This window comes from Ochotona curzoniae, unplaced genomic scaffold (assembly GCF_017591425.1).
Source record: "Ochotona curzoniae isolate NIBS_2020 unplaced genomic scaffold, NIBS_Ocur_1.0 contig_78, whole genome shotgun sequence".
NCBI classification, from domain to species: Eukaryota; Metazoa; Chordata; class Mammalia; order Lagomorpha; family Ochotonidae; genus Ochotona; species Ochotona curzoniae.
The window spans coordinates 5,678,918-5,700,384 of record NW_024466559.1 but is presented as its reverse complement, the minus strand read 5'-3'; the positions used below and the strand labels follow the sequence as shown (position 1 = coordinate 5,700,384).

At 50.6% G+C, this 21,467-nt stretch overlaps 1 protein-coding gene across 6 annotated transcripts in view; it reads right to left on the bottom strand.

Annotated features, from left to right (window-relative positions):
• The window catches only part of KIAA1217 (KIAA1217 ortholog), a 208,892-nt gene that overhangs the window by 24,754 nt on the left and 162,671 nt on the right, over positions 1–21,467 (bottom strand). For 4 of the 6 annotated variants that reach the window (XM_040992533.1, XM_040992536.1, XM_040992534.1 and 1 more), the window contains exons 6-7: positions 9,216–9,265; positions 4,144–4,301 (exon numbers count right to left, since the gene is read on the bottom strand). In XM_040992533.1, the coding sequence (XP_040848467.1) occupies positions 4,144–4,301; positions 9,216–9,265 (208 nt within the window). Of the gene's footprint in view, positions 1–4,143; positions 4,302–9,215; positions 9,266–9,781; positions 9,887–21,467 lie in introns of all 6 variants that reach the window. The other 2 variants (XM_040992532.1, XM_040992537.1) reach the window with 1 other exon arrangement.

Genomic DNA, 21,467 nt, shown 5'->3' with positions numbered 1-21,467 from the left:
TGTTTAGGGAGTGACTAATCTTCTATCAGGCCCACTCAGATACTGTGTCTTTCAGCTCTTGGGAATTTCATTTCAACATTTTTTTTAAACAGTTTCTATTTATCATCTCACTATTTTTATATTTTCCTCTAAGTCCTTAAGAATGGTCACCATGTGTGGCTGATTGCTCGCTCAAAGACCCACAGATTTAAGCAGTTTCTTTCCCAGGCAGCCTTCCTCTATCTGGTATTCTATTGTTCCAGTTCAAGCTCTCTCTCAGTTCAGATCAGCCTGCCCTGTCAGCCTGTTCTGTTTCTGCCTCGTACGTGGGCCGTGCCTCCAGGCAGAAAGCTGAGAGAATTCCAAGTTTCCATTCTCTGAAGGGTCACTGCCCTGTGCCGTGTGCTGCCCAACATCTGAATGCAGCTGCTTCGCCAATTCTCTTTCACTTTCTCAGTAGTTAACTGTGGGGAGGCAAGGCAGTTCCTCCCTTCTACCTGGAAGCAGGATTTATTGAGTCCATCCTGACATTTTTATAAGCTCACTTAGACAGAAATAATGTTCGCGGTCATAAACTCTTTAATTGGACCAAGTAGATTACCTATAATAACTTCACGAAGGATCTAGCAAGCCTCTGGAAGCCAATTCCTTCCCCCTAGAATGGACCTGAACTTCACATACTCAACCTTGACTTAGGTGAAGCCTGAGACTGTGGGTCTTGCCGACGGTGGGTAGCACAACGGGACTGACAGGGCTCTTTTAGCACTGACAGGGGAGAGTATGACAAACCCAGAAATTTCATGATGACATGCAGGCTCCTGAATGACCCCTGATCTTCTGGATAACTTCCTCTAAGGCTTCAGGGACAACACAGAGGGTTCCTGGGTACAGGTGTGTGCTGTCTGGCTGCTGTCTCTGCATCTCCTACGGTTCTGGCTGTCTGGAGGTTTGATGAGGACTTGGTCTGTCTGCATGCCTGTGAATTTGCCCATTCACCAGCCATCCTTCTACTTATCCACCTATCTGCCTGCCCGTCCGCCCGTCCATCTGTCCATCCATCCATCCATCCATCCATCCATCCATCTGGGAGCCCAAGTGCCAATCCCTGTATTCCTTCCATAGTCTGTCCTTCCTGGCTAGCAGGAAAACATGTCTGTTCCATATGAGCCCCATTCCGGCAAGCTCTCCACAGGGACATGGCCATTACTTGGATGTCAGTAGCCAACAGGGACCCTATAAGCCTTTATCTTACAGGACAGATATAAGAAGATGTCTGTGTCAAATTATGTTGCCTTGAGTGCAGCAGAGTCGGGTGCTGCTGCTGTTTGTTTGACCTCCCCCTCGTGGGAAGGAACAGAAAATTCTCAGCTGTCTTAAAATTCTAACACTAAGGAAGAAGAAGCCTACTTTTTGATTTCTTAGGAAACAGAACAAGGAGACAGAGGGCACGGAGAAACTGGGAATTCCGAGAAACAGAAGAAGGCATCTATTCTCTCAATGCAAGATAGGTTTCATCTGGCGTCCAAAGAACCTGTACCACTGCTTCTAGAAACTTCGCTCACCGCTTGGCACATTAGAGAGGGACAATAGTGGTTTCTGTGGATATGGGGTCATCTTGGTAAAAATGCAAGTTCTATGGCGTTTTGGAAAAAAAGATATTTTTTTCGAGGGGATTTTCTCCCCTAATCATATAGAGAAAGGGATTGGGCAAATGTTGGCTAAGGACAACATCTGATTGTGAGAGCTACAGACCACGTGTGACTCAGGGTTGGGGGCACTGCACAAGGCTCTGGTATCCCTCCTGCCCCTGCCTCACCCTCTCTGTTCACCCTGACCCATCTCAGCATCTCTGTGGGCTGAGCATTCCTGATATCTGGCAGCAGCTCCTTTCCTGGAATTTTCTGGATTCCCACAGCCTGATCTCCAGTCTGCCTCAGTGACATCAGAGATGAGCTTTCATCTGCTGCTTTAATAGCTGGAGCTGAGCTGATCTGAAGTCAGGTGCCTCCTCTGAGTCTTCCATGTAGATAAAGAGTCCCAAAGCTTTGGGCCATCCTCCCCTGCATTCCAAGGCCATAAACCGCGAGCTGGGTGGGAAGTGGAGCAGCTGGAAATTGAATTAGCATCCATATGGGATGCTGGTGGTTTTAGGTGGAAAACTAGCCAGTTGAGTCACCATACTGGCCCCAGTCTTAAGATTTGTTTGAAAGGCAGAGTGCGAGAGAGAGAGAGAGAGAGAGAGAGAGAGAGAGAGAGAGAGAGAGAGAGAGAGAAACTTCCATCCAGTGGTTCACAGCCCAAATACTTACAGCAGCCGGAACTGGACTGGGACAAAGCCAGCAGCCTATAACTCCATTCTTGTCTCCGACATAGGTGACAGAAGCCCAAGCACTCGGACAATCTTCCACTGCCTTCCCAGATGTGCTAGCAAGGAAATGGACTGACAGCAGAGCAGGCAGGACCCCAGACACAGGATGCCAGTGCCACAAGCAGCAGCTCAACTGGCTGGGCAACACCAGCCTTCCTTTTCACTTTCACGTGAGTTCAGCCTAAAGCCTAAACTCAGGGTTTCAACCTTAGTGACGCATCAGTGCCATCTGAAGTCCTTCACAAACGTCCCCAGTGCACAGACCCTGAGCTTCATCTTTTGATGGAAAAAGCTGCTGCTGTCATGCAAGGGCTACCAAGGAGTGCCCAGCCGTGCCCGCCACCAACCTGGCCATGGTCTGTGGCTGCAGCTGTACCTTGGCCTCTGACACCCAGGAAGCACCCGGGGCACTTGTGTTGCTTACACCAAAGTGAATCTACCCTTTCTCTAACAGCCAAGGGCTCCCTGTGAAGAGTAACTTAGTCCCACCACCACATTCAGTTTTTCTGGTGGAGGTTCAATGAGCAGAGCATCATTTCAGAAAAGCCAGCAGGTGGCACTAAAAATGCAGGGACAGTGAAAGGTGGCATCATAATCTTCCTTAAACTTCTGGTTAAGAACTGGGGCCCCCCCAGCCCGGCATTGCACGCACCAGGATCCCATATGGGTACCGGTTCTTAGCCCGGCGGCCCCATTTCCCTTCTGGCTCCCTGCCTGTGGCCTGGGAAAGCAGTAAGAGAATGGCCCAAAGTCTTGGGAGCCTGCACCAAGTGGGAGACCAAAAAGAAACTCTGGGCTCCTGGCTTTGGATTGGCTCAGCTCTGGCCATTGCAGATGTTTGGGAAGTGAATCAACAGAGGAAGATCTTCCTCTCTGTCTCGCCTCCTCTCTGAATATCTGCCTTTCCAATAAGAACAAATAAATGTTTAAAAAAAAAAAGAAAGAAAAAGAACTGGGGATCCCAAGGCCACCTCGGGCCTGCAGAGTGCTAAAACGGAGTTTTCTGTGACTTTCTGACATTTTTAAGATGAGGTATTTCCTATGGAGCCTGTATTCCAGGGTTCTCTAGAAATATTAAAACACCTAGAAATACTGGTCTCTCATTTCATCTGTCTGTTGGGCTCACGGGCAATTATTGTTTTGCGCACCATTGACCACACCCTTGTCTAGTCTACCTGCTGGATGTGGTGGAGGTGCGTATCTGTCACCTTGCATACAACTGCTAGCCGACCTGGGACACTCTGTTCTATTGCAAAGTGTCTTTACGTATGTACACACACACACACACACACACACACACACACACATTTTTCTCCGCAGTGCCTAGATACCTGTGGAGTTTATATATGGCTCAGTGGTGGACAAGGCTGAGACACATATGGAACAAACACACTGTGCCAGGAACATGCAGGTGTATGTCTCAGCAAGTCACCCAGCATCACCTCAATTCCTATCTGTCTTCAGTTTTAAACTTTGGTGTTCTGTACATTCCCAGCTCCTTGGACCATAAAGTAGTTACACCCTGTACCTCGTTGTAGTGGGAGGAGGAGGATGGAAAAGGAGGAAGATGGAGGAGCAGGAGGATGAAGCCTTCGGGACTCTGTCCTGCCAGTTTGCCTCCTACCCTTCAACCAAGTGCATATGAAAATAAAAGCATGAATGGCTCCAAGTGGCTGGAAATGCATCCCACCCAGGCCAGGAGCACACATGTGAGTGAGCCCCTCCAAGAAGAAGACATAAGGAACCAGTGGGGCAGGAAGGAGAGAGAGCAGGCCATGGCAGCTGCCCGTGGCTACCTGTAGCTGTCGCATCTGCTGGAGCTGGAGCCTGAGCTCGGCCACGCTACGCCGCATGTCCAGCAGGCTCAGGTGAATGGCTGAGGTGCCGGGGGGTGCAGGCTGGCCAGGCAGCATGGCAGACTCCGGGGTCTTCCTGCCAGGAACATGAGACGTGCCTAGGAGGAAAGAACAGGGGAGGAGCTGAGATGAGAAGGGCAGCCAGGGGAGCCCACGTGGGAGACACGCCTATCCCCGCTCCTCATGACAGACATGCACAGAGCACTCTGGGGTGCAGTCTGTAGGCAGTGTGCATCACATCCTACAGGTCAGTGTCCTGGGCAGGCAGGCCAAAGAACAGGTCCAGCTTGTATCTACTCTATCTACCTTCCTCCTACTTATCTCTACTTAGCTGTAGAGTGTTTATCTACCTTTCCATCTACTTGTTTCTACCTGCATAACTATTCATCATCTACCTATCTTTTCCTTTTTAAAGACTTATTTATTTTCATTGGAAAGACACATTTTTACAGAGGGAGAGAGAAGGAGAGACAGAAAGATCGCCTATCCTCTGGTTTACTTCCCAAGTGGCTGCAATGGCTGGAGCTGAGCCCATCTGAAGCCAGGAGCTTCTTCCTGGTCTCCCACATGGGTGCAGGGTCCCAAGGCTTTGGGCCATCCTCTGCTGCTTTCCCAGGCTACAAGCAGGGTGCTGGATGGGAAGCGGGGTCGCTGGGACATGAATTGGCACCCACATGGGATGCCAGCACCATGGGTGGAAAATTCATTAGCCTGCTATACTAATGTGCCAGCCCCTCTATCATCCATCCATCCATGCATCCAACCATCTGTCTAAGCTTTATCTATCTTTCCACCTACTCACCTCTCCCTACCTGCTTCTCTACGTATCTGTGCCTCTACTTCCCAGACTGCCACTCTGGCGTATCTTCCTTTCTCCATGCTTAATCCTTCCCAGTTGTTTCTCTCCCAGTTCTCTGTGCCTTTCCCGCCCTCCCCTGTAAACACACAGCGTCAGCACACAGCTTGGAGGTACAGGGAAAGCATCGCTCGTCCAACCATGCCTCGCCCCTGGGACCATAAGTGTTGCAGTTTGCAGACTGTTCACTCAGACATCACTGACCGAGCAACCACACCCTGGAAATCCAAAATCCACAACCCTTCCAAAGCCACTGTGCTTCTCCGGGCTGGCACTCAAAAAGCTTCAGACCCAGCAGCCTTTTGGGTTTTGGGGTCAGAGGGTAAACTGCTTCTCCGGCTGGTGGAGTGCCAGACATTTTGCCTTTCCTATGACTATTTTTTCCTTGATATTTTCGAATCATGGTGCATATCTCTAATTTTATCATAGAAAAATTAGCAAATAGAAAAATATGGGTGGGGCTGCTCTGCTCCAGGACCCAAAGTCTGCCTTTGCTTCCTTGGCTGAGGAAATGAGGCATGACCTTAAGTTCTTCAGGAGCAAACAAAATCAAACCTTTCCTCCATGTTCTTCAGGTAGGGTGGCACCGGAGGGCAGCTGGGACTAGAAAGGATGTGCCATGGAGCCCAGCTGACCAGGGTCCTTTGTGCCATAGGATCGCAGCTCTGACATATCCTAACATCATCGCCTAGCAGAAACCCAGGTACACACACACGCACACCACGCCATGACCTCCAAAGTGACACTAGGCCAGAAGGAACCTGGGTCCAGGAGGTGGCTTAGACTGGCTGTTGCTCTTACCAGCTGTGACACACCAAGTGGAGACACAAACAACTTCCAATGGCAGGTTCACTCCTCCAGTGCCACATGCGGCTGAGACTGGGCTGGGCTGTAGCCAAGAGCTGGGAATGGGATTCAGGTCTCCCACATGAGCTGTGCAGGGATCCAACCCCCTGAGCCATCACTCCTGGATTCTGCCCTGGCAGGAAGCTGGAGGCAGGAATTGTACCTGGGCATCAGACCCAGGGACTGGGATGTGGGCATCCCAACTTCTGGGCTGAAGTCTTGCCTTAGCTGTGTGACTTTGAATAAGGAAGCTAATGACTGAGACAACAGCAGAGAACTGCCCGTCCTTGGGCCCCTGTACCCACATGGGAAACCCAGAAGGAGCTCCTGGCCTTGAAGCAGCCCTGCTCTGGCGGTGATAGCCGCTTGGGGAATGAACCATGTGATGGATGGAAGAGCTCTGTCTCTCTGTAACTCTTGCCTTTCAAATAAATAACTTTTTCTTTTAAAAAACTAGGGACAATACCAACTTCCTTTAAGGGCTCTGTGTGTTAAGTGACATAACACACAGAACTTCCTGGGTCTCTCCTGGCTATGCCCCATGGTCAGAGGCGTCCCCTGACTCTCATACAATTCTGTTTCTTTGTCCAAGTAACCGGCACCCTGTCTCCTGAAATGTGTCTGGCATCTGTGGATTCTGGCAACATTCAGTGTGCTGGGTTAGATGGGCAGGGACGCAGGGAGTGAGTGTGTGTGTGTGCACATGTTGAGTGTGTATACATGCATGTGTGTGGGTGCGTGCATGTAGGCTGCCTGTAGCATCACAGATGGGCTCACTCACAGCACAGAATGCCAGCAGCTGCTCTGTTTGTCCCCCACACTCACCGATGCCACCGTGGGACAACCGAATCTCACTTGCTCCTCCCTGACATTCATTAGAGACACCAAGTCCCTTTCCAGAGACCAGGGTAGCTCAGTGTGCAACAAGGTGAGGTGGTGACAGCACACCATATCCACTTGTTGCACACATGAGAACGCATGTCCGGGGTCCTCACAGGGAACATGAGAGTAACCATCGCAGCTTTTGGGGTGGGAGTTCGGCTTGGCAGTTAACTTGCATCTTGGAATATCTGCCTTTAACATGAGGACACCTGCGTTCATTCCCGGCTTGTGCACACACGGGAAGGCTGCAGGTGATGACTCTGTACATGGGTCCCTGTCACCCAATGTAGGAGACCTGGGTGGAGTGCTAGGTCCTTGGCTTTGGCCTGGCTTGTCCCTTGCTGTTTGGGGGCCATTCAGGGAATAAAACCCAGCAGGTAGAAGATTTTTTCTGTCTTTAAAATAAATGAAAGAATAATTTTTAAGGTCAACAGCTTTCCTATGAGGCCGTTGTCAGGAGCTAACGGATGGAGGCATCAAAGCCCTGGGAACAGTGCCCAGCACACACACAGAGCATTTGCTCACTGTTTCCTAGTTAGAATCCCAACAGTGAAAAGGGAGGTGGGAATCGGGTGCAGTGGGTGATACGCCAGCATAAGCAGATGGGTGTCTGCAAGTCCTGGCTTTGTATCAGCTTCCTGCTCCTGTGCACCCTGGGAGGCAGCACGACCGTGACCCAAGGACTAGGAGCCCTGCCATGAGAGGGTGGATGGGGATGGAGTTTCTGGATGTGGATTTCAGCCTGGCTCAGTTCTGGCTGCTGCAGCAATTTGGTGGAGTGAAATAAGTGGAAGGCCTCTCCCTTTCCCTCACTCCCTCTGTCTCTCTGACTTTCAAATAAAATGAAAATGAATAAATAAGAATTAACCAAAAAGTGGAGAAGAAGAGAATGCCGAGGGCACGGTAGTGGTGAACACTGATGACTGGCACAGTGGGTCACAAAGGCATGGGGAGTTTCAGGGTTAACTGTTCTCCGTTTTCCTCCCGAAGTTCCCGAGGAATGAGCAGAGATGTCCAAAACAAACTGGCCACTGCTGCGAAGGTCAGCGTAGCGATTCTGGCTTCAGCCAAGGCCACTGGCTAACACCACAGCCAAACAACCAGTGTGCTTAGGATGTGAGCTACGGGGCAGGCGGCCCTGCTGGCTTTGGGGCTGAACGGTGCTAGGCTGGGATCAACAGAGTTCCTGTGCTGTGCGCTTCCCCATGCAGCACAGACCAGCACATGCGGCTTCCTCCAAACTAAGGTTGGCCCAAACCTATCCCAGGTGTCTTGAGGAAGTGAGAAACTTGACACACTCCTGTTGAGCAGTCATCACACCTGGGGACAGCAGGAGGTGACAGGTGGCACATACACCTGGGGACTGTAGGTGACAGATCACATACACACACCACACTCCTGGGGACAGAAGGAGGTGACAGGCGGTGCACATACCTGGGGACTACGTGACAGGTGGTGTGTCACACACACACACACACACCAGGGAACCACAGTGGCAGTGAAAGTGACTCCTTGTAGTTGGATTTCTGGACTCCAAGGAGCACTGGGACCCACTCTTCTTGCAATCAGACCTCCGGTTCCTTCTTTTTTTTTTTTTTTTTTTTTTTTTTTTTTTTTAAAGATTTATTTTTATTATTTTTTATTGGAAAGGCGGATATACAGAGAGGAGAGACAGAGAGGAAGGTCTTCCGTCCGATGATTCACTCCCCAAGTGAGCCGCAACGGGCCGATACTATGCCGATCCGAAGCCAGGAGCCTCTTCCGGGTCTCCCACACGGGTGCAGGGTCCCAAAGCTTTGGGCCGTCCTCGTCTGCTTACCCAGGCCACAAGCAGGGAGCTGGAAGGGAAGCGGGGCTGCCGGGATTAGAACCGGCGCCCATATGGGATCCCGGGCGTGCAAGGCGAGGACTTAACCACTTGCGCCACCGCGCCGGGCCCATCCGGTTCCTTCTTGTTTGCTTGGTTAAGTCTGCGCTGTAGCTGGGCCAATATCTGTTCCAGGCCCAGAACATTCCATCGACTTCCCCTTACACTCAGATCAATACCTGAAGCCATCCACCCCCATGGCTTCTCTTACTCCTACCCTTCCTTTAGTCCTCTGTAACCCTTTGATGGCCACTTGCACCTTGGTCCTCTGCATCAGCCAACCTTACACATATCAAGACACTCAAGGCACAGACACGTACTTGTCCCTTGTCCACCTGCCTTACAGGAGTTCTATGACTGAGACTGGCAGCTCTATGACATCTGAAGGGCATGCATCAAGTCCACCATCCCACCCAGGGACCCCATGACCCTTCCTCCAACCATTCCTGAGCTGTCCAGATGAATGACTCAACAGGACAAAGCTCTGATGACGTCTCTGCATCAGCCGAGATGCCACTGTGATGTGGGGAATCACTGTGCTCCTTTGGGGCGCTCACTCACCTGCACCATCAGTGTGGCTCCTGCTGGCTGCCGTCTTCACCATTTTCTCACTGAATGGAAAGAAAAAGATCATCAGCAGCCCAGCGCCCTGAAATGCCCTTTCCCCCCATCTTCTGTTTGCACTTCAACGCAACCAGCAGCGATGAGATGAAGCCACGAGGGTCTCTGCATCAGCACCACATCTGGCTGGGGATGGAGATGGTTGCCCCCCACCTCCCACTCAGTGTGCACTGCACAGTGCCTGGCTCACGCATGGCTGTGACATGACTGTGGGCGTGGACATGTGTGGTGGGCACCGTGAAAGCAACATGCACGAAGCACGCTCACCCTTCTTGGCCCAAAGCTGGCACCTTTGAGACCAAGAATCATCAGAAAGGAAACAGACATGAGCCATCTCCCCTGTACCCCTCAGCTCCCCGGCTGTGATTTAGAAAAAAAAAAAACCGCGAATATGGGCAGCCTTGGAATGATTACAAGGAAACAGATTTAATGAATGAAATGATCTTAATGATTAAAGAGAAAGCAATGGAATTTGGTCGCTGTCAACTCGCTCGGTCCTTCTTTACCTAGAGGCATCTTTGCTATTACTTGGAATGGCCCCTTTGAACAGCGCAGACTGAACAAGCCCTGTGAGGCTGGCAATCTGCTTCTCCATAGCTTGCATCCTCTCTCTGGAAAACAAGAGAAGCGAGGGGTGGTTAAAGCTCTGTGCACACTCGGGCTTGGGTCTGCCGAGCGGAATGAGCTTCCCGAGGCTGAGCAGGAGGGCCCCCGTCATTCACGGAGACCTGACCCCAGAACTTGCCATGCTGGGGACTGCATCAAGCCCCTGACCTCGTCAAAAGGCACTGCCCGGAGCAGAGTAGAGGCCTCCCTCCTGGAAACTGTGCAAGAGCATCTCCCCTGGTGGCCCGCACACCCCGTGTTGCCAAGCCTTTCTGCTCTGCTTTTGTGACAGTGCCTTGCACCTATCTAGCCAGGTAATGTACACAACACATGTTCTGTACAGGTTACTGACTCACTGTGGTGTGGATGAGGGAGATGGAGCAAAGTGTTCCAGAGTCCCAAGGGCAACCTGGGTGAATACAATAGAAATGAGCGTGCAGGGATGCTCCATGGAACCTCATAGGAAATTAAGCCTGGAGGTGTTTACAGGACAGAGCTGGAAAACGGGCACCTCATAGCGTGATCATCTGAAGACATAAAGGTAAAGTTCCCCCAATTGCTGACTGTACATATCCTATACTTCTCTCTTTCTCTCTCTCTCTCGGACTCTCAGATGCCATGTTCTCATTCCTCTGGCATTTGAAACCTGCTCATGTTTGGATCCCAGACAATGTCACCATTCTTTCCAACTCACTATAAAATCAACCAACAACCCGACAATTGACAAAGCTCAGGGAGGCATGGCATATCAAAGGCAATGGCTCTGAACGAGATACAAGATTGTTTCAGACAGTTAGTGGAGAATGGAGTTAAAACACAAAACTGGTCTGGTGCAAACCAATTTGGAATATATGCATACAACGGAATTTTCAAATAGCTGATAGAAAATGCCAATTATGAAAGAACATTGCATGGGTTTCACATTGTTTTTGTATCTAAACTAACACCTCTTTTAATTCCATAGCTTCTTGGAGGACTCTTGCAGAAACCTGCTATTTGGTACTCAATGGAAACCACAATGGTGGCCTATTCTTTCAGGAGGAAAAGCAACTGGTTAAGTGGGGTGAGGTCATCTCTCTGGATCCTGAATTTCATGATAGTCAAGAGCAAGTGCTAGGATGTCTTGGTCCACACATAGCTTTGCAACCTTCTGTTCTGTCTGGGAATAGTCTCCCCAGCACCATAAGAAACACTGAGCTTAACATCGTAAATATGACTCAGACACCTGCTCAGAAACATTCTCCCAGAGGAGTGCATCATTTGACCTGGACCAGGGAAGGGCTATGATTCTCTCCCCTGCCCCAGAAACATGGAGGGCTGAGCCAGGTGGAGGGAGCAGGCTGAGTCCATACTTGCTCCATGTTTCGGCTCAATCCACCTCATCCTAAAAGACAATTCTCCTCACACATGGTCATGAGAAAACCCCCTCCATCCAACAGAATCACTAAAGTGCCTGTGTCCTCCGGATTCCTCTCAGAGGGAGATGATCTGATTTCTACCTTCACAAATGAGGCTGTCTTTCCATTTCATGGTTGGTCATCTGGAAGCAATTTTATGGCTTAACGCAATGACAGCAACTGGGAAAGGCAGGCAGCCTGGCCTCAGGATGACACGTTGCGGAGCGTGTTTCAGCACAGAAGGGAGAAAGAGAAGGAACGCAGGATGACACACGACCCTGTTGTTTTTCCTGATGCAGCAATGCTGCAGAATACTCATGAAGCCCAGGTTCACTCTTGCCAATCCCACCTGTTGTAATGCATGGCAGGATTGGCATATTGCCACGGAAAAGACAATGCCATGATGATTTCATCAGGCCTTTTCTCTGGGTCCCTAAGGTACACTGATGTGGTCAGTGCTCTCCGTCCACCCTAGGTCCTCACCATTGCATGTCTGGATGAACGCGCAACAGGGCCTCAGTCAGCATTGCAACCTTGAGTTGGCAGTTCCCCAAGGAGATGGAGTGGATTAGAAGGCATGAGTACCCCCTGGAGGCACTCACCCACCTAGCTGACTCAGTGGTGCTAGGCAGAACTGACTTCCAGCTCTAATACATACTTGGTGATTCCCTTTCCCCGCTCCAGAAAGGATACATAAATGATCAGTGAGTCAGTCAATAAATATGTTGGAGCACCTACTCTGCACGAGGCATGGTGCTGGCAGTTGTGGACACAACAAAGAAAGCCCACACATCATCCTTGGTAGACAGTGCCTTCCCTTCAATCACTGCCTTCTCCTCCCCTAACCCTACCCCCCTGGCTCTCCCCAACCTGCCCCACATGCAACCCCAAGCCTTGGCAGTATGGATGGCATTTTCCAGACCTGAACAGTCTGAGTTGAGAGAGAGAGGCCACATCACCTTGTTGGTTCATGCCCTGATTCTGTGGTATGAGGGAGAGAAAAAAAATAGAAGAGAAAACCCCAAGTAATTAAAACACATTGTTTGCAGATGAGTTCAACAAAACTCTGGAACTTGGATGCTCTGAATTTGTGGGAAAGTATCAACCACCACTCTGGGCAATGATGTTCTATTTCTCCCCCAAGTTGACTTGCGGTTTGACTAAGCACTGATGATACTCCCTGCTGATGTTTATGGGATGGGAGCTGAAGTCGGCCAAAATGTTGGGGACCCTGGTCCCCACTGTGGGAAATCTAGATGAAATTCCTGGTTTCTGGCTTCATCCTGAGCCAGTCCTGGCTGTTGTGGTCATTTGGGGAGTGAACCAGTGAATGGAAGCTCTCTCACTTTTTGTCTTTTCCTGTCTATCATTCTGACAATTTTAACTTCTTGAAACCTCTGGATTTATCGAGCAGGATGTACAGAGTTGGTGACTGTAGGATGTGCACAGAGGAAGCAGTGTGACAGAGAATTCCATTTCCCTATCAGCACCCACTATGCTGTTCTGGTCCATGTTCCCACTTGGTCCCTGCTGCTGTACTCAGAATGACTCACCCTTGAAGTTCCCAGGAAATCCCCTCCCTTCCTGGGGTGACACCAGCATGTGAAGCTGGCTTCCGATTGGCTACACCCCAGAGCCAGCACCTCCCTCCTTGTAATCTCAACATCTGCATGGATGACCCTTGTCTAAGTTTGGTGCTGTTAACCCTTGAACTCTCCCTTACAGTGACACTTTGACCTAGAATGGTTTTGTAGCCAGGCCTGGAACTCCAAGTGCAAAAACCTTTTTGCCATCTCTGGTTCTGTCCTTCTTTATGCCAATGAGCTCTTTTACTAAACCCGCCTGGCTCCTTCAACTTTCCAGGCACCAAGAGTGTCTGTACCACCTCCTCTGATTTACCATCCTACTCCTGCCCCACCCCCGAGGGACCCCCATACACCTACACTGCCATTTGGACTGGGCTCATAGCCTCACCATCCACCTGATAGACTGACTTTGCTTTCTAACTGTTGGACAATAGTGACTGTCTTGCTGTCTTCACATTCCTTCCTAGTCCATTCCTTTTGGTTTGACCACGCAGGAGGCATTAACTCTCTGGGCCACCAAGTTTGCCCAAGCCAGGAAAGAAACCTTGACAACACCAAAGGTGTGCACCCGTGATGCTCTGCATGGAACCCATGGTGCATGAGACATACACACCCAAGGACGCCTGTTGAGAAAAAGGAGCATCAGGGATGGTGCAGCGGTTAAGGGTGGGTGGGTACAGTGGTTAAGGCTCCTACATTCCATGTTGTAATGCCTAGAATCGAGTTCTGGCTGTGCTTCTGGCTTCAGTTCTCAGTTCCTCGATGATGTCCACCAGTGCCCTACGAGGGGAGACCCGCTTTGAGTTCTGGTTCCTGCCTTCAGTCTGGCTGCTGTGGGTATTCTGGGAGTAAATCAGTAGATGGAAAAATCTCTATTTTGTCTACCTTTCAAATTAAATGACATAAACATGACAGTTGAATTTTTTTCAAAAACGACTTGAACCATCAGTTTCTGCTGGATTCACCAGAGGTGGCATGAGAGCAAAGCTAAAAAGAACGGCGATGCTGGGCCATGGGGAGAAGAGGAGGACAGGGGATGGGGCAGAACACGGGACCAATGGAAACTGAATGGGACAAAACATGGGGCCAGGAATTCCCTTCGACTTGTGCTCTGACTCCAGAGCCAGATGTGTGAAGGAAGATGTGATCTTCCTTTATCCTTCCTCTTTCTTTCCATCCATCTTTCCCTCCTTCCATCAATATTCAGTGAGCACCAAACAGGTGGGGTGCTGGGCACTGAGAACCTGGAAGGGAAACAGAGTCCTCTGTCCATGCAGAGTTTAAGATTTAACTGCCCATTGGCAAAATGTGTAGTAAGCCCTAGACACACAAGAGAAAGACCAAAGCTTACCAAAGGGATGTGAAAAGAGGCTGATACTTTGGGACCGCTGGGAGGAAGTGATTTTTCAACAGAAGACATGAAAGAAGTGTGAGAACTAGCCATGTGAATTGTTAGGGTGGGGACACTGCAGACAGGGGCATACACACAAGCCACCGAAGACAGGTGTGTGCCCCGTGGGGCTGAGCAGCAGCTGAGGGGCCAAGAGTCTGCAGTACAGCAGGTGAGGGAAGGGCCACCAGATGTGACACTGGGGACTGCAGAAGATGGAGTTAATCAGGATGTTTGCGGAGGGAGAGCTTCCAAACTACTGGAAGAGAAAACGGGAGCCATGGCTTCCTGCACGAGGCCCACAGGGGTGACACAGGGCAAGGCCCAGTCTGGCTGGGAGATGTGTGCTGTCCCTCATTGCATGCATGAGTCACTTTAGAGACTCTAGTCTGAAGCTCAGAGCTGAGGAAGGATACAAGGGGGGCTTGCATATTAATGAGATTGCCCTTGGGAACACAGTCAAGGCCAGCAGGGAGGCCACCATAGTGCAGACTAGGTGAGAGTCGGTGGTGGCTTAGAGTGGGAGTAGCAGTGAGACGAGCTGTGACATCTGAGTGCACAGATGTGTATCCCCCACATGTCCAGATGGGGTAGGAGAGACAATGGTCAGAAGTACATCAGAGCAATTGGATGCATGGGAGAGGCTGCCCTAGGGTGGCATATTCAAGTATTCCCCTGAGTTTCTTTTCTCATGCAGGTGCGAGAGTGAACCAGAGGCATGAACCATGGCAGGAACGACTGTCCAACCGGATGACAGTCACCTGACCATCTCAAGGTTCCTGTAACCATGCAGAGATGTGGAGGCAGCAAGTGAGGAGGTATGTGTGAGTTGTAAAACACAATGGCCATGCCGAGCTCCCCATGCCCCTTTGGGCCCACCCTCTCAGTACAGTTTTTGACCACAACCCAGTGCAAGGTCCCAGACCTGCCCTCAGGAAGTAGTGGTACAGGGAACCAAATAAATAATAACACAGGTACAGGAGTTCTTGTCCATCATTATAAACCTTACACCATTTATATTGTCTGAGGGACAGAGGAGGGATGTATAGAGGTGGGCACTTAGCCAGCCTGGTGGTTAAGATGCTAGTTGAGATGTTTGTGCCCCATCTTGGAGGGCCCAGAATCAATACCTAGCTCCAGCTTCCAACTCTGGCTTCTGCATAAGTCATGGGCTTCTGCTACCCACGCGGGAAACTCTGCATGGATGGCCTGGCTGCTGTGGGCAATTGTGGGAGTAACATATCGAATCACTCTCTTCTGCACCTCTCAGATCAAAGGACAAACAAATACATAAAATGGTTAGGAAAGGAACCTCTGAGCTTACAAAGCTTTCGGGCAAATTCGAGGGCCGCAGAGTGGCTGGTCAGGTGTGCTAATCCCCTCAACAAGTGGAAGCAGGTGACAAGGCTCAGGGTCTCAACATGCCTGGCAACTTGGCTCATTCAGGGCTCACCTCCCCCTCCGCCCCCTGTCATGTTACACAGGAGCAACCCCCTCTCAGCACCGTCTCCAGATAATCGCATGTGAAATCCAGCTTCGTTTAGAATTCTAGATGGAGCGACTCCTTGGGGCCCTGTTGATTCTGTCCATTCTGCTTCATGGCAATGGAAGCAGGGATGCAAGGCATGGCTGTTGGCTGGGTCAAGTTCAGCCCCAACTAGGTCAGATTTCTCTAGCAAACAGTTGGGCAAGAGCTGATTTCCACAGTGTCTCGCCCCATGGAGCACAAGGCTTAGGAAACGCCTCGAGTCACCTTCAATCTATTTCCCAGTTGACTTTCTGGGCAGCCTGTTCCGCTTCACTCCCCAGATCAGCCAAAATGGCCAGTACCGCCTGACACCTTCCCAGCCCGATAAAGGGGCACCAACTGCTTCCCATGTTCATTCAAATTGCATCAACGTCTCCAGAGATAGTACTGGCCTCCCCCCATGCTACAACCAGGACTTTGGGGCCCAGAGCGGAGCAGGGATTGTCCTGGGAAGGCCGTCCCTGTGCGGCTGAGTGCTGCCTCTCCTGTGACTCACAGGCCACCCTGGGTGGGGCCCCCTTCTTCCTCTTGAGGCCCCAAGGGCCCCACAAGGTGAACAGCAGCCCTGCCCAGTAGCATGAAGTCACCTATTTTGCATTTTTCTTTCTCTTTCCCCTTAGGGCTGTCTTTCAATAGTCACCCTATGGAAGCCACAGCTCATTTTCTGCACAGGTACAAACCTGCAGAAATAGTCCCAAGTGTGCATGGCTGGCTCCCAGAACTCAGGCATGCCAGTTCATGAACTATAGAAAGACCTCAGTCTCCTGCAGGGGGCTTTGCTGGCTGTGGGAACAGGTCTGCCACTCCCCCTGCTTCTCATCTGTCAGGCCAGAACAGGGCAGGCATGTGATACTGCAGTTAAGGCACCATGTGGGTCCCCTGCCCCCGACACTCCCTGACACATCCCATATCTCAGTGTCTGTTTCAAGCCCTGACTGAGCCACTTCCCATCCAGCTCCTTTCCAATGTACTTGGGAAAGCAACAGAGGATGGCTCCAGTACCACCGCCTTACTTACTTATTTAAGAGATTTACAGAGAGCAAGAGACAAAGGCAGACCGGTTTTTCCATGTGCTAGTTCACTCCATAGGTGGCCATGATGGGGAGGGCTGGGCCAGGCTGAAGCCAGAAGTTTCATGTAGGTCTCCCTTGGCTACGGGGGGAGGGGGGGAATCCCTGATGTTCCCAACACTTGGGACAGTCCCAAGGAGGGCAGGGACCAGGATACAGAGTTGGAGGAGTTGGGTGGGGGTGGCATGCAATTCCAAAGAATGGGCCAGGAGAGAGGTGAAATGCATTTGATGAGGAATGGGAATGCCACAGGACCAGGGGTGGGGATGGAGGGCACGGAAGTAGCATTTTGGAAAAGTGGAATTTGTGCTGTGCCTGTGGATCAAGCCTTAGTGAGAAGTCCCAGGTACAGATAAGGACAAACATCTTCTCCATGGTCTGCCTAGGACATGAGGACAGTTGCAAGAGGAGCCAACATGTGGCGGGTCCCCCAGATGCCAGCATCACACAGCACAATGGCTGACACAGACGGACCCAGCTCCGTGGGGCTGGTGGCTGCTGGACCCAGTCCACATGGATGCAGGGGATGCTCCCATCAAGTGACCCCAATGTCTAGGAACAGGGTGCGATGGAGTCTCACCATGTTGGGGTTGCAGACTCCTGGCTTTTGATGGGCAGCTGCACCTGCTAAGTACTCGAGCCCGCCAGGCACATGTGCTCATCTACTCAGCGACACCAGATGGCTTTTCTCTTGGAGACAACGACAGCCATTGTCCAGCATTTTGGGGATGAACCCAGGACCATCTCTATCATCCTGGCTGTCGGTCAAGTATGACATCTGGACTTTGCTGTAGCATAAGGTACGCTTAATAAAGATCGCCTTAATCATGAGATTATGTTCCTGTGCCTGAAGTGATCATCCAACTCCCTGGTACTTTTCTGATTTCTGAGACTCGGAAACCACCAGCCTGAGAAGTCATTTTGTTACTCATCATCATGGTCAAGGCTTAAAGGCCCAATCTCTCCTTCAATGGAATCATCCGTTTTTTAATGTCCACAACCTCTCCAATTTCTAGAACACCTCAGTGTCCTCACCAAGGTGTCTAGATCAGCCAAGTCTGATAGAGCATTTTTTTGGCAGCATAATTTGTAGCAATTTGTGTCTGTTGTCACTTCTTTGGGATTTCATGCTGTACAAGCTGTTCCTGTAATGACCACTGACTTATAATTGAAGGGGTTGCTTGTTTGTCCCTGGTTTAGAATCTGGAATGAATGGTGCCTGGGTTTCCAGCTGGCCCATGGAAGCTTCTGGAACCTAGTATATATTATTAGTCCCAGCATGGCTGCTCCCTATTTTGAAGGGGAATGTGTCTCAATGTCCTGGCTAGACTGCACAATGGTGGGAAGAGATGGCCTCATGTGCCCAGGCCAGAGGGTGGAGGCATCAGACAGGACATCTGCCTCTTTCCTCCCAGCTTCCCTGGGAAACAAAATGACCTCCTCTTAGGATGGCAAGAGTATTCCTGGAATAAGCAAAGCTGACTGAAATGCCACTGTTGTGGCCACTCCCTGCACCTGAGCCTTTGGTAGGCGTATGTAGCTCAGTAGCTTCCTGCACCTGACAGTGGCCCAGTTTATAGCTTTATATGAACCTTGTAACATGAATGTCTGTCTTCATGTTTATGTTGCTTATATCCTGAGACCACATCTGAGTTCCTTTGTATCCAGCAAAGGCCAGAAGCCCACAGCAGAGCCCATAAACAGTTACTGACCCAAACAACAGCCCGTGGGAAGCAGCATGAGTCAGGTGGCTGTCCTGTACCTGAACACAACTTTGGCATTCCCACCAGCCCAGGATTAAAAAACACAGCCCAGATCCAACTTTCAAAGAGTGCATTAAACCTGGCCCATCATTTCACCCCTGGGCCCAAGAAAATGTGCAGGGACCAGTGACATGTTGTAGCAAACTAAGCCTCTATCTGTATTGTCCCCCATATGAGCTGCTGGTTCGAGTCCTGGCTATTCCACTTCTGTTCCAGCTCCTTGCTAATATGTCTGGGAAAGCAGCTGAGGTTAGCCCAAAGACTTGGACCTCTGCATACACATGGGAGACTAGGATGAAGCTCCTGGGCCCTGGCTTCAGATTGGCTCAGCTCTGGCCCCTGCAGCCATTTGAGGAGTGAACCAGCAGATGGAAGATCTCTCTCATTCTTTCCCTCTCCTTTTCTCTAACTCTGCCTTTCCAAGAAAAATGGATCAATCTTTTTTTATTATTATTTTTTAAAGATTTATTTTTATTATTTTTTCATTGGAAAGGCGGATATACAGAGAGAAGAGACAGAGAGGAAGATCTTCCGTCCGATGATTCACTCCCCAAGTGACTGCAACGGCCGATACTATGCCGATCTGAAGCCAGGAGCCTCTTCCGGGTCTCCCACATGGGTGCAGGGTCCCAAAGCTTTGGGCCGTCCTTGACTGCTTTCCTGGGCCACAGGCCAGGGAGCTGGAAGGGAAGCGGGGCTGCCGGGATTAGAACCGGCGCCCATATGGGATCCCGGGCGTGCAAGGCGAGGACCTTAACCACTTGCGCCACGGTGCCGGGCCCAAAATGGATCAATCTTAAAAAAAAAAGTGCAACCCTGACCATTCTTCCTATGTGGCAAGAAAAAGTGGTTTTAGGCATCTGGAACAGAGGTTGAGTCACCACTTGGGATGCCTTCATCCTGAGTTGGAGAGCCTGGGTGTGAGTGCCAGATTCACCCCCCATCCCTGCTCCCTGCTCATGAGCACCCTAGGAAACAGCAGGTGATGGCTCATGTACTTGGGTTCCTGTCACCCTGTGTGAGAGCTAAAGGGAGAACATGCAGCCATTTGGGGAATGAACCAATGAGTGGTTAGGAGATCTCTGTTTCTGCCTCTGCCTTTGAAATCAACCAACCAGTCGTTTCACAAAGTGGATTCGATTCTCGAAATGTTCTAACCTGGATTTGAAGAAGTCTAGCTAGTTGTACCCCCCATTTATCTAGTTTCACTCTCTTAACCTTCAACCCCAGGTGCTTTCTATAAAGTCCCTCCCCTCACCATCTCTGCGCATTAACCCCGACCCTGGAAAGCACCCTGAGGAGAGCAGCTGGCACAGCAGGTTGCTGCCAAGGCACCAGGCAGGCACCCTAGCGAGCTTGTCCATTCTGTGCAATAGACATTGCTTCCATTTTCACAGGTCCAGCAAATGTTACAGCTGCACCTGGAACCCAGGCAGTTTGGATACAAGCCACAGCCTCTCTAGCCATGGCTCACAGGCAGAGAGACTACACCGAGAGCAAGGGGAACTAGCATATTCCCCAAGATGGCCAGGATAGAACCACTGCACTCTGGCACATGTTCTACGGAACTCACAACCAATGCCTTTGAAGCACGGGTATTCACTCCTGCTTCATCAAGCTGTGCCAATTGCACATGCTTCTCCACCAGGGGCCTGGAGACAGCACTCATTGTCTGGCTGGGGCATGACTTGGTGGGTAGCTTGGTCCTGGTCTCCCACATGGCACAGCACAATGCCTTGGCAGACACAAGCTGTCCACATTGCAGAGGCTGATGAGTCCTGTTTTGGCATGGCCATCTCACGCAGCAGTTAAGTCACTGTTTGTGACACCCACATTAGAACAGCTGGTTGGAGTTCTGGCTTCTCCACCTGTGATCCAGCTTCCTGCTCATGTGCACCCCAGGAGGCAACAGGTGCCTGCTCCAATGTTTGGGTCCCTGCCACCCAGCTGGGAATCCCAGATGAAGGTCCAGGCTCCTGGCAGTCTCCTTCCCGGCTGGCTGTGGTCATTAAGGGGAATGAACCAGGAGAAGGTGGCTTTCTCTTTCTCCCCATTTCAAATGATATAAAAATAAAAGAAACCTCATTATAGAGAGATGCTTAGGTGTTGCCTGATGGGGCTCACGCTGACCATTCATGCAGGATGGAAAGAACTTAGCTATTCTCTGTAGATCACTGATGCTCAGCGCACAAGATGGAGTTCCTCCCTGCTCTGCCAGTTCTAACAACATCAGGTGCAATTTGGACATTCTGGTTAAGCCAGGGCTTCATTGCATCCTTCAAAGCTACCAGCATGAAAACACGTAAACCTCATACAATGAGAAGGGGAGGTGGACAGACTCTAGGAGCCAGTGAGCCCGTGGGCTTCGGCCTACACATGGAAGTCTTCCTTCTGTCATCTTTCCCATGGAACAAAGGCCTGGCAGTCTGCTCTAGATTGACAGGTACACCCGGAATCACATCCTCATCTCACACAGCCTCTCCTTCATCAGACACAGGGCACCTGGAGAGGGCAAGCTTCAGATTTAGCCCCTCTAAGGGGGTAGCAGTGGCAGAGAAACAAGACCTGGGTCCAAGCTGACTGACTGCCTCTAGGAAACTCCTTTTGCATCTCTGACATATGAGCAGGATGAGTCACCTGTCCCTGTGCAAGGAGTCCCCTGGAATCTGGACAGCCAGTTCCATAAAAACACTTTCTATACCAGCTCCCGTGCAGCCATGCCTGGCCCTTCAGACCCACTCACAGCTAGGGAGTTGCTGATGAGGGAAGGCTTCTGGGTAGAGCGACCTCATCTCTGCGCAGCTCAGACAAGGGAAAGCTTCCTGAAAGCCACAACAGGTGCTCTCATTGTT